The sequence below is a fragment of the Canis lupus genome, chromosome 12, assembly GCF_048164855.1.
Source record: "Canis lupus baileyi chromosome 12, mCanLup2.hap1, whole genome shotgun sequence".
Classification (NCBI taxonomy): Eukaryota; Metazoa; Chordata; class Mammalia; order Carnivora; family Canidae; genus Canis; species Canis lupus.
Window position 1 is genome coordinate 29,867,544 of NC_132849.1, and position 12,120 is coordinate 29,879,663.

A 12,120-nucleotide genomic window follows, 5' to 3' on the forward strand; every position below is an offset into this window, starting at 1 on the left:
AAACTTGCAAAGAGATATACATATGTTATAAGAATTGCCTTTAGGGGTGCCTGGGTAGCTTAATAGGTTAAGCATCCAACTCTTGCATTCAGGTCAGGTCATGATCTCAGGGTCCTAAGATTGAGCCCCATGTTGGGCTCTGTGCTCAGCATGGAGTCTGCTTGTCCTTTTCCCTCTGCTTTTCCCTTCTCCCCTACCCTCTGTAATAAATAACTAAAATCTTAAAAAAAAAATTACCTCTAAAAATAGTTTAATTTTAATGAATAGTCTTTGAATTCAGTAAATTAGAAAGCAGATATGTATAGAGTGCTTCCTATATGCCAAGCATGTAGTAGGCGGTTGTAACAGATACATCCTCACCCTGGTGGCGTGACAGACTTCAAACACAAGATTATATAAATAATCCTTTTCAACCTTATAAAATAAGTATTTTAAAGGAAGAAAGCCAACATGAACATACACTAGGAAGACCTGAGGGAAGTCTCTAGGCAAGTAATATTTAAGATAAGACCTGAGAGAGGAGTTTAAGATATGGAGGAAGAGCCTATCTGAGCAGAGTGGCCAGTGTATCTGAAGACCCAAGGCAAAACAACCCAAGTATGTTGGAGGGATTACAGTTGAAAGCAGGCCAGTGTGGCTGAAACAGAGTGAGTAGGACCAAGAGCCCTATGATGGCTTAGCAATTGTGGACAAGTAGAGTTCATGGTTAGACAGGAGTCCTTTCCCAGGACTTAAGAGAGAGAAATGGAACTCTACAACAGGGAGGTACCACCATTTCTCAAGGAACAATTATAACTCCAAGGGAAGGACACTTTGAACTTCTTCATCATCGCTTGCCTTTGAATTTATTTTAGTAACTCGAAAGAAACTTCATGAATGATAAGACTTATTAGAGGGTTATTAGCTTTCCTGTTGGGAAGGAGGTTACTCAGAACCAATTTCATCATTTGAATCTGACCATCAGAATAACCCTGATAAGACCTAGAGGAACGATTTTTCTCTACTGAGGATGCAAGGTAGCAAAATATATTGCCCATGTCATTTTAAGAGTGTCCTTTCTGGTGTGCTTCTTTGCAAAGGTGTTTCATTTGCCATTATTTATTGTGAAATATCAGTATTCTCCTATACAGTATTTAGGACTATGGCTAGAATCCTCAACTCCTGATTCCTTTCATTTTCATCCACCACCATCCATTAACCCCAAACACCAGTTCCGGAGTCCTTTCTGACTCCAGGACTGGAGTCAGTTCCTGAGCAGCTTGCACCGTGTCTCCTGTCCCCCAGCACTTACTAGTTCCAGCTCAGCAGGAATTCTAGTATACTTGATATTCAGTGTTATATTAGTTTCAGGTGTACATATAGTGATTCAACAATTTTATACATTACTCAGTCCTCTTCACGATAAGTGTACTTTTCATCCCCTTCATCTATTTCACCCATCCCCCACGCACCTCTCTCTGATAAGTATCAATTTGTTCTCTATGGTTAAGAGTCTGTTTCTCATTTTGTCTCTTTTTCTTTGTTTGTTTTGTTTCTTAAATTCCACATATGATTGAAATCATATGTGATTTGTCTTTCTCTGAATTATTTTGCTTAGCATTTTACCTTCTAGATCCATCCATGTTATTGCAGATGGCAAGATTTCCTTCTTTTTATGGCTGAATAATAGTCCTCTGTGTATGTGTGTGTGTGTATCTCTTTATCTGTTCATCAGTCTGTGGATACTGGGCTGCTTCCATAATTTGGCTATTGTGAATGATGCTGCAATAAATATGGAGGCACATACATCTTTTCAGATTCTTTGGGTAAATACCCAGTAGGGGAATTGCTGGATCATATGATAATTCCATTTTTAATTTTTTGAAGAACCTCCATGCTGTTTTCCACAGTGTCTGTGTCAATTTGAATTCCCACCAACAGTGCATGGGGGTTCCATTTTCTCCACATCCTTGCCAGTACTTATTTCTTGTGCTTTTTATTTTAGCCATTGTGACAGGTATGAGGTGTTATCTCATTGTGGTTTGTGTTTCTTTTTTATTAGAGAGAGAGAGAGTGCAGGGGCAGGGAGGGGCGGAGGGAGGAGAGAGAATCTTAAGCAGACTTTACACTCAGCTCAGAGCCCAATGCAGGGATCAATCTCATGATCCTGAGATCATGATCTAGGCTGAAATCAAGAGTTGGATACTTAACCAACTGAGCCACTCAGGTGCTCCTGTCATTGTAGTTTTGATTTGTATTTCCCTGATGATTAGTTATATTGAGCATCTTTTCATGTGTCTGTTGACACATGTATGTCTTCTTTGGAGAAATGTCTGTTTATGTCTTTTGCCCATTTTTTAATTGGAGTATTTGGTTTTTTGGTGTTGAGTTGTACTTCTCTAGTTACTTTTACCATACTTCAGTTATGTCATAAGGAGGAAAGAGAGGTTGGAAAACAGCAAAGAAAGGAGAACAAAATTTTCTAGTTTTATTCTGTTCAGAGCCACTTTACTTTCACCCTAAAAGCTCTGTCTACTTGGTACAAGACTCATTTCATAACTCCCTGGAGTATGAGTTTAGGGGTGGATGGAGATTGAGCAGACAGTTTTGAGCCCTCCTAGAAGTTAAAATGTATAGAATGTATTATCAACAAATCATGTAGCATAATAATTTTTGTCTGAATGAATGTTTTTATGTCTGTTGCAGTCAAATACATTGGATGAAGTTTATATAAAATCCTTTTTGTTCTTTTGTATTTCAGATTTAATTAGTAACCCAGTGTTGGCCACCTTCCCCAAGCTCTTGGAGCAGCCTGACATGATGGATGCACTCAGGGTGGGTAGCACACATCATGATAGAAACCTATGGGTTCTGAAAACAATTGAACATACCATGTTAGTGAGTTCTGACACCTGCTCTACCGTTGGTTTGATTGTTTTTCCAATTTGGACAGTGTCTCCCAACCCCTGTACATTGTCTAGTTAACTTGCTCTCATCCTTTCTTCCTTAGTATGAATACTATTTCCCAGGGCTGCTTCCCCTGACCCAATAAGCAGATGGAGTACCTGCTATGTACGCTATTGCAATCTCTTTCCTATTCTTTATTCCTTGACTTAAGATGGCCACTGATTGTATCCTAAGCAAAAATCCAAAATGGTTTGTTAGATAAATAGACTGACCTTTCAGAGGAGAATCAGGGTACATATATCATTTTTTAAAAATTTTATTTATTTATTCATGAGAGACACAGAGAAAGAGTGAGAGAAAGACAGAGAGAGAGAGAGAGGCAGAGACACAGGCAGAGGGAGAAGCAGGCTCCATGCAGGGATCCCGATGCAGGACTCAATCCTGTGACTCCAGGATCATGCCCTGGGCCGAAGGCAGGTGCTAAACCACTGAGCCACCCAGGTGTCCCTATCAGTTTTGTTTTAATTCAACATATACTGTCTGCTTATATGAAATTGCAACTGGGTATTAGTTTGAACCCTATAAAATCTCTAATTTTTAGCCATTTTGTGACTTTCAAAAATGTCAGTTTCATAAAGTTTAGCTTAATATATCAGTCAACAAATATTACGAGTCCATTATGGCTTCAAGGCAGTACCCTGATAACATGGTAAGTGCCACTGGGGATGTATAATCCAGGACCTTGAATATTTAAAGAGGGCAGCAAATGAGGATAAGTGTTTTTCACAAGAGGTTCTTGGTGAGAAAGACCTAATAAAAAGTTGGGGCCAAATCAAATTTTGATGTGCTGAGATGAAAGGGAGGACATTACAGGTAGAAGGATCACCATGAACCGATGTTTTGAAGCAGAAAGGAATAGCGAGTAATAGAAGAGCAAAGGATCCACTTTGGCGTGTAGAATGTCATATGCAGATGGGCAGAGTTGATCTGATTTTCACATTGCCAGTGAAGAGTATATGGTAGGTAGTGGGTAAATCTGTACAGGGTTCTGCTTTAGGAAAGCTCCTGACACACAGGTAGAAAAGTACATGTGCAGAAGGAAGGTGAGCTATGCTAGGAGGTGATTCCTATCTATAAGGATAGAGGTCCAGTGGGCCTGACAGAAATGGAAGGAGGAAGTAATCACCTACAAAGATTTTTATTAGACTTGAAAGCTGATTTCATGTAATGGTTTGGCCAGGTCTGGGGTGTCAACAGTAACAATGAAGTTTTCTGCAAAAAAGACTTAATGGAATATGATTATCCATAATTTCAGAAAAGTTCATATGGCACTCACATTAGATAATGCAGAATTTTTCTTTTTTCCCCTATAAAGTCACTAGTATCATGTTTATTCATTATACAGAACACAGGTCCATTGATTCATTCGACAAATAGTTTACGAGACCTCACTGTGGCTAAGGCACTGTGTAGGGCACTGGCATATTTCTCTAGGTGTGTAGCAGTCATAGAGTCTGGGCATTGGAGTTAGGACAGAACCTTAGGGCTAACCTAGTTTAAATTCCACATTTACTGATGAGCAGATAGCCCAGAGAAGTGCACTGCAGGTCTGCTCTGGGTATGTCTAGATATGCCACAGGCTCAAGAAAAGGCATGTAAAAAAAAAAAAAAAAAAAAAGAAAGAAAAGAAAAGGCATGTAGATAAAGTTGATCATATACATTATTAAAGTGAAAAAAAATTTGAGTTGTAGTTAAGTGTATTTAAATATATATATTTACATTTATATATCTGCCTGTAAAAATAACTGGAAGAATATACTCTAGAAAGATAATACATAGGATTACCTCTGGATCATGAGTTATTTTGTTTACCTGTATTCTCTTAACTTTTCCAAAATTAATTATTTGTACAATAAATAATAAAAATAAAAAAGAGTGCTTTATTTGTACTCTTGAGCCTTCTTTCATGGCATACCGTGTTACTTAGGTTAAGCCAGCCTGGGCAGTGGTAGCTAATACAGGTTGATTTCTCCCTCATGGCGCCTACCCAGCATGGATCAATGTAAGACTCTGCTCCATAGTCACCCAAGGACGCAGGCTGGTGGAGGTTCCACTTTCTTACAGCATCATCTGGAACAAGTGGCTTCCTCTGTTGCCAGCTGCATCTGCAGGAAAAGAGAGAATAGAGGATTGTCCTTGGGCTTTCCACTGCCTTTGCCCTAAAGTGGCATAAGCCATTTCTACTCACGTTTCAATGACCAGAACCAGTCACATGGCCCCACTTAACTTCAAGGGAGCTGGGAGATGGAGTCTTCTGTTTGCTCCAGAAGGAAGAAAGAAACGGATCTTAGTGTATAGTAGTGAACCCCCCCCCCCCGACACACACACACACACACACACACACACACACACACACACACACACTGTTCGCCACTGAGTCACCTATAGTAATAGGTGAGACACCTTACTGCTTGCTGGTAGCTCAGTGAAAAATGAAGTGGGACCTTGACACAACTAAGAAACAATAGACAAATTTTACTCAATGTTAAGTCTAACGTTGCTAACTGATAGTTATGTGAAGCCAGGTACCTTTTAAAGTTTATATCATGAAGTATGTGAGCCTCCTAGCATCAACTTAGCTAAGTTTAGTTTGTTGGTAGTGTTTTAATAATAATAGCACCTGACCTGTTTAGTAAAGCACCCTGCCTCTCTAAGGGTCCTCTTCAAACTCTCCAGGACCCACAGGTACAGCAGTCAATAGGGTAGTGGACCACAGTCTCATCAGGTAGTTCTTTCATGGTAATAACTGACCATTCATCGAAACAGATTATGGTAAATATGACCGTCCAAGACATGGCTCATTAGAGGAACAGCCTGTAGTCTCTCAATAGGAAACTTCTCCTTCATTTCATGGAGAATCTTGTTCTTGGTGCCATATGTCATATTCACCCCCAGGCCTCCCGACTGAGACAAGAGCTGATGCTTTCATGGAATCCATGAAATCAGGCACAACAGGAGAATACCCACAACTGGGCACCAAATGGAGGCCTAGAGGAAGCAACTGGGAGAATGGGCACATCCCTCCTTGCTCATAGTTTGCTCAGAACTGATGCTGAAAAAGTCTTCAGTTCGTATTTCTGTGGGATTAATTGGACTTTGGGAGGTTTTTTTTATTTCTTTAAAGAAGCTTGTGTGAAGCTTTGTGGACAGATGGGGATATTTACTTGCAAAGCTATACTTCCTTTTATCTCCCTCTGACCCCTGTCATCATCATGGCAGACAGAATTGCAAAGAAGTATGGTATTTGGTAGAGTTCTCTATGTTCATTATCATCTGACTTTAAAACCTTAATGGTATTTTACTGTTCAGGTGCAATGTTTATGCATTTTGCAAGGATGTGTTACTGTTTCACTGATTCTGTTCTTAAATTAGTTTCGACTTCTAAGAATCATGATGCTTCTAAGGCAACTTTCATGGCCCATTTGGTCTGGTTCTGGGTTGTTAGCACTTGGTACCTATAGATTCACTTATATATGTAGGGCCTGTACAGGTTTTTTAGCCCTATCCATACGTTAAATTACCATGAAGTCACAGAAGTGTGGCAAAGGCTTGTGAATACTAGGATTAATATAACATATTGATTTGCTTTTTAGAGTTCCTGGGCTGAGAAAGAAAGCACATTAAAAAGATCAGAGAAGGTAATGCAGTTTTCCACACTGAACTGAATGTTTGCAGAGCTCATGGCTTGCTTACACATGCTAATAATGCCTCTGTCTTAGCCAAAGTAGCCATAGTCCTAGTCTCTCTTAACCAGTTAAACTGTGTCATCGTGGTTGCAAAGACATGTTCCAAAAAGGGTATGGTTGAGTGATTTCCAATGTGAAAAGAAATAATTGATCAAAATAATCGTTTCAGATCACTGAATGTTATTTGAGGAGAAGTTTCTAAACAAAGTCTCCAGTTGGCTATCAAATTTCTCTTACTTTAAAAAAAGGTTCCTCTAGCTCTCAAAGTCCATATCATTTAAGGAGAAGGAAAAAGAAAATTGGCCTAACCAGTCTAATACATTGAAAAAATGCATGGCTCATGCTTACATTACCATGGACGCTTGGAGATTACCAAACAGCTTGTATTAATCAGTGAGTAATGGCTTCACTGCTCTAATCCAAGGTTGACAAACTTCTCGTGTGAAGAGCCACATAGAAAATTTTTTTGGATTTGTAGGCAGTAAGGTCTCTAGTACAATACTCCACTCTGCCAGTGTAGTCCAAAAGCAGCTGCAGACTTCTGTAAACTCTGAGCATGGCTGAATTTTTGTAAAACTTTATTTATAAAAATAGGTAGTAGGCCACATTTGACTCATGGTCCATGGTTTTTGGATTTCAAGTCTAAAGTGTTAATTAACTACAAGGAACATAGGAGAACAAACCAAAACTCCTAAAAATTTTAAGAAACATAAACTGTATTATAAATAATATATGTGTATATACAAACACGCAGACACAGACACTATATGTTGTAAAAGTGTGTTGTAACCTTATTTGAGCTTCCATTTGACCAGTACTGTTTACACTTGACCTTTGCTAAAACTGGCAGGTGTACTGCTTTTCTAGGACAGCAGTGAACAACGTGCTGGGTCTCAGGCCTGTAGAAATTGCCCCCCCCCCCCCCACATGGTTGCTTGGACGGGTGGTATCTATGTGTAGATCTGCTGTGTATAAATATCTCTACCTTCAGACTGCTGTGCTCCCCAGCCTGTCAGTGTCAGGGGTTGACTGGTTGTGTCCATACTGCAGTACCCTTGTTGTCTGGAGAGGGTCTGCACACTTTTACTCCTAGGATCTCCTCTGGATTTCATGCCACCCTTCTCCTATAATAACTTGACATTGTCTCTGATAGGCTGTAATCTAATTAAGTGGATACAGCTGACTTCATATTGTGTTTTAGTTATGTTTACCTGGAACCACACCCTTGTCACCAGAATTAGATTTCAGCACCCCAATGTCCTTGATGGAATGTGTGAGATGCCCTCAGGGAAGCTCAGGAGACATGCTAGTCTTGAGTCTCTCCCAGACTCTCAAGGAGAACAGCTCTTCTCTCCTCCAAGGTGACTCTTGCTTGCATCCACTTCAGAGAATTCTGTTTCCTGACTGAGTAGCTGGTTCAGAGTCAGTTACTTGCCAGACATTAATGACACCCTCCATCCCTCCCCTTAGATAAACTTTAGTTTACAGAGTTAATAGAATTTAACACTTAAAAGCTAATGATGTCGTTTATTTCACACTCATTTGTGTTGGTGGTGTTTTCCCAGAGAGACAAAGAGTTCCTGAAGGCCATGTTTCTCCTGGTTTACCACGACTGTGTGGTCCCTCTTCTGCATTCCACACTCCTGCCCCCATTCAGGTGGGCAGAAGAAGAGACAGAGGCTGCCCGGTGGAAAGTAATTGCTGACTTCCTTAAGCAAAACCAAGAAAATGGGGGTGCCCTCCAAGCTCTGCTGTCACCAGATGGAGTCCATGAACCTTTTGACATTTCAGAGCAGACCTATGACTTGTTGGGTGAAATAAGAAAGAATGTAGCCTGAAGTGGTGGTCTTTGACCCTCAAGCTTCCCACTGAATCTGATGGACCCTCCTTGATGACCTGAATAAAATGACAGAACCAAAGTAACTGTCACATTATCATTTAGGCTTTATTCTTTTTTGTACAGACTACATTCTATAAGAAATACCTACTTGATAATTTGAATATGTGTTAATACAATAAAATACATTTGATAAGGAATAGTGTTATTGAAATTTAGGGAAATTTTTTTTTCAAAACCAACTAACTTATATTTAAGTTGACTATCCATAGATTCATATAAAAGCAAGATTTTTATCAAAGCTAAATTTGCAATTATTCAGGCAAGTGAAAATACAAATAAACTATTGGGATGACATCAAAATAAAAAGCTTCTACACATTGGAGGAAACAAACTAAAAGGCAGCCTATTGAATGGGAGACAATATTTGCAAATGACATAAAGGGTTAATATCCAAAACATATAAAGAATTGATATAACTCAATACCCAAAAAACAAATAATCCAGTTCAAAAGTGAGCAGAAGACATGAATAGACATTTCTCCAAAGAAGATATACAGATGGTCAACAGACACATGAAAAGATGCTCAGCATCACTCATCATCAGGGAAAGGCAAATCAAAATGCAATGAGATATCACCTTATATCCATCAGAATGGCTACAATCAAAAACACAAGAAACAAGTGTTGGTGAGGATGTGGAGAAAGGGGAACCCTTGTGGACTATTGGTAGGAGTGCAAACTGGTATAGCCACTGTGGAAAACAGTATGGAGTTTCCTCAAAAAATTAAAAATAGAACTACCCTATAATTCAGTAATTTCACTACTGGGTATTTAACCCCAAAATACAAAAACTAATCCAAAGGGATATTTATACCTCTGTTTATAGCAACATTATTCACAATAGCTAAACTATGGAAGCAGCCCAAGTGTCCATCAATAGATGAGTGGATAAAGAAGATGTGGTATATATACAATGGAATATTTTTCAGCCATTGAAAAAATGAAATCTTGCCATTTGCAACAACATGGGTGGAACTAGAGAGTATCATGCTGAGGGAAATTGAGAAAGACAAATACTATGTGATCCCACTCATGTGTGGAATTTAAGAAGGCAAACGAGCAAAGGGAAAAAGACAAACCAAGAAACAGACTCTAGACTAAAGAAGAAAGTAATGGTTCCCAGGGAGAAAATAAGGTTAAGGTTAGGGATAGGGGAAATAGGGAATGGAAATTAAAGAGTGCACTTATCATGATGAAAAAAAAATAAAATGATTAAGAAAAAGAAAGTGAAAATACAATGCACAGAATGGGAGAAAATAATTGCAAACTATGTCTATTAAGAGCATAGTATCTACAGTGGAATATTACTCAGCCATTAGAAATGACAAATACGGGAATCCCTGGGTGGCTCAACAGTTCAGCGCCTGCCTTTGGCACAGGGCGTGATCCTGGAGTCCCGGGATCGAGTCCCACATCAGGCTCCTGGCATGCAGCCTGCTTCTCCCTCTGCCCCCCTGCCCCATGTCTATCACAAATATATAAATAAAATCTTTAAAAAAAAAAGAAATGACAAATACCCACCATTTGCTTCGACGTGGATGGAACTGGAGGGTATTATGCTGAGAGAAATAAGTCAATCGGAGAAGGACAAACATTATATGGTCTCATTCATTTGGGGACTATAAAAAATAGTGAAAGGGAATAAAAGGAAAAGGAGAAAAAATAAGTGGGAAATATCAGAAAGGGAGACAGAACATGAAGACTCCTAACTGGGAAACGAACTAGGGGAGGTGGGCGGGGGGTGGGGGTGACTGGGTGACGGGCACTGAGGTGGACACTGATGGGATGAGCACTGGGTGTTATTCTATATGTTGGCAAATTGAACACCAATAAAAAATTTATTTAAAAAATAGCTTAGAAAAAAAAATAGCCTAGTATCTAGCATATATAAATGATCATTGCTAATAAAATTTGTGTTGTGAAAGGAAGGGGAAATCGGAGAAAACTGTCCTATTAATCATTTGATTCAATCTAGTATTTGAATGTACTTTATCTTAATTAGATATAAAAGTAGGATCTAGTTTTGCTTTTTCAAGTCCATATGTGTTCAGGGGGCACCTGGGTCGCTCAGTTGGTTGAGCATCTGATTCTTAGTTTGGGCTCCGGTCCTGATCTCATGGGTTGTGGAATCAAGCCCCATGTCAGGCTCCATGCTTAACAGGGAATCTGCTTGAAGATTCTCTCCCTCAGCCCTTCCCCTGCTCTTACATGCCACACACTCGCTCTCTTCCTCTCTCTCTCTCTCTCTCTCAAATTAAATAAATCTCAAGTCCATATAAATGCTCTTTTAAAATAAACAAAAACCTTTCAGGCTTTGAGGAATGAGTTAACCCACCCCTATATCAAAGAACAAACGTTTTGTTGCATTTCAAATAAACTTGTGACTGCTGGCGAATTGTCCCAAGCTTTCACTGTTAGTAGTAGTACAGCTGCCATTTATGAAGTGCCTACTGTGTGTATTCTCAGTTAACTAGGCTAATCCCCACAACTACTATGGGAAATAGATACTGGTTTGTTCCTGTAGCTACTAAAGAAACAGGCCAAGCAGGATAAGCACTTTGTCCAAAGTCAAAGCCAGTAAGTAGCACAGCTAATATGGGAAGTAAAGCTACCACATAAAATGTTCTGCAACGTAAGATATTCCTCTCATCAGGACAAACGTTGAGGACTTGCATGTGCAAATAAAACATGAAAGGGCCGTTTGAAGAAACACATGACCAATTAGAGTTTAATCTAAATAGCCAGAGAACCAATTGAGGTACTTTTCCTGGCCACATGCTGCCTTAGAAGAGGCATTTACTTTTAGAGATCCATCTATCATGAAACTGCTCAGCTTCATCTGAGCTTGCACTAAGCCCTTAATCTAAAGGCTACCTGGGCCTTCATCTCACAAAGTAACATGGTGTGACAGGGCTCCCAGCCTCAAATCTGACGAGGGAACTTGGCCTTGAAAAAGACATCTGCTGTATCTCCAAGAGCTGTTTTCTGGAGAATCTCTGTCTCCCCTCTGTGCCATGTGGGCAGCTGGATGTCCAGACACCATTCTTATGGCCGTCATGATGCAGCTGCCCCATCTCTTTCCCAGGTGCTGCCTCCCCTTTCTCAGGGGCCATGGCCCTCCTTAGCTCCTGCTCCAAGGGAAAGGGGTTCCTGCCTTTCCAAATGGAGGTGGTGAGAGTGTAACCAGGACTTTTCCCCGTTCTGTCATAAGCTGCCTCATCTTGGGTCCCTGTAGTCTTGTTGGAAGATACCATGAAACCATGTCACTTGCCATTGTGAAGGTCATGTTTTGGTAGAATTTTTTTTTTTAAGATCTTATTTATTTGAGAAGGAGAGAGAGTAAGCACAAAAACGAGGGAGAGCACAAGCAGGGAGAGAGGCAGAGGAAGAAGGGGAAGCAGGCTCCCCACTGAGCAGGGAGCCCAATGTGGGACTCTCGATCCCAGGCCATGATCCCAGGGCCTGACACTGGGACAGTGAAGGCAGACACTTAACCGGCTGAGTCACCCAGGCGCACCTCTATGGAATCTTTAATTCCCTATCCTACCTTTTTATTTAGTTAATCACTTAGCTTAGTATTAAACCAGA

The 12,120-nt window shown here is 40.0% G+C and overlaps 1 protein-coding gene across 3 annotated transcripts in view; it reads left to right on the forward strand.

Moving 5' to 3' along the window:
* NPHP1 (nephrocystin 1) overlaps positions 1-8,569 on the forward strand; it is a 59,258-nt gene extending 50,689 nt beyond the window's left edge. For all 3 annotated transcript variants that reach the window (XM_072770275.1, XM_072770276.1, XM_072770277.1), the window contains 3 exons: positions 2,741-2,814; positions 6,540-6,584; positions 8,198-8,569. In XM_072770275.1, coding sequence (XP_072626376.1) covers positions 2,741-2,814; positions 6,540-6,584; positions 8,198-8,470 — 392 coding nt within the window. In that variant the 3' untranslated portion in view covers positions 8,471-8,569. The remainder of the gene's footprint in view (positions 1-2,740; positions 2,815-6,539; positions 6,585-8,197) is intronic.
* The last annotated feature ends 3,551 nt before the right edge of the window (positions 8,570-12,120 follow it).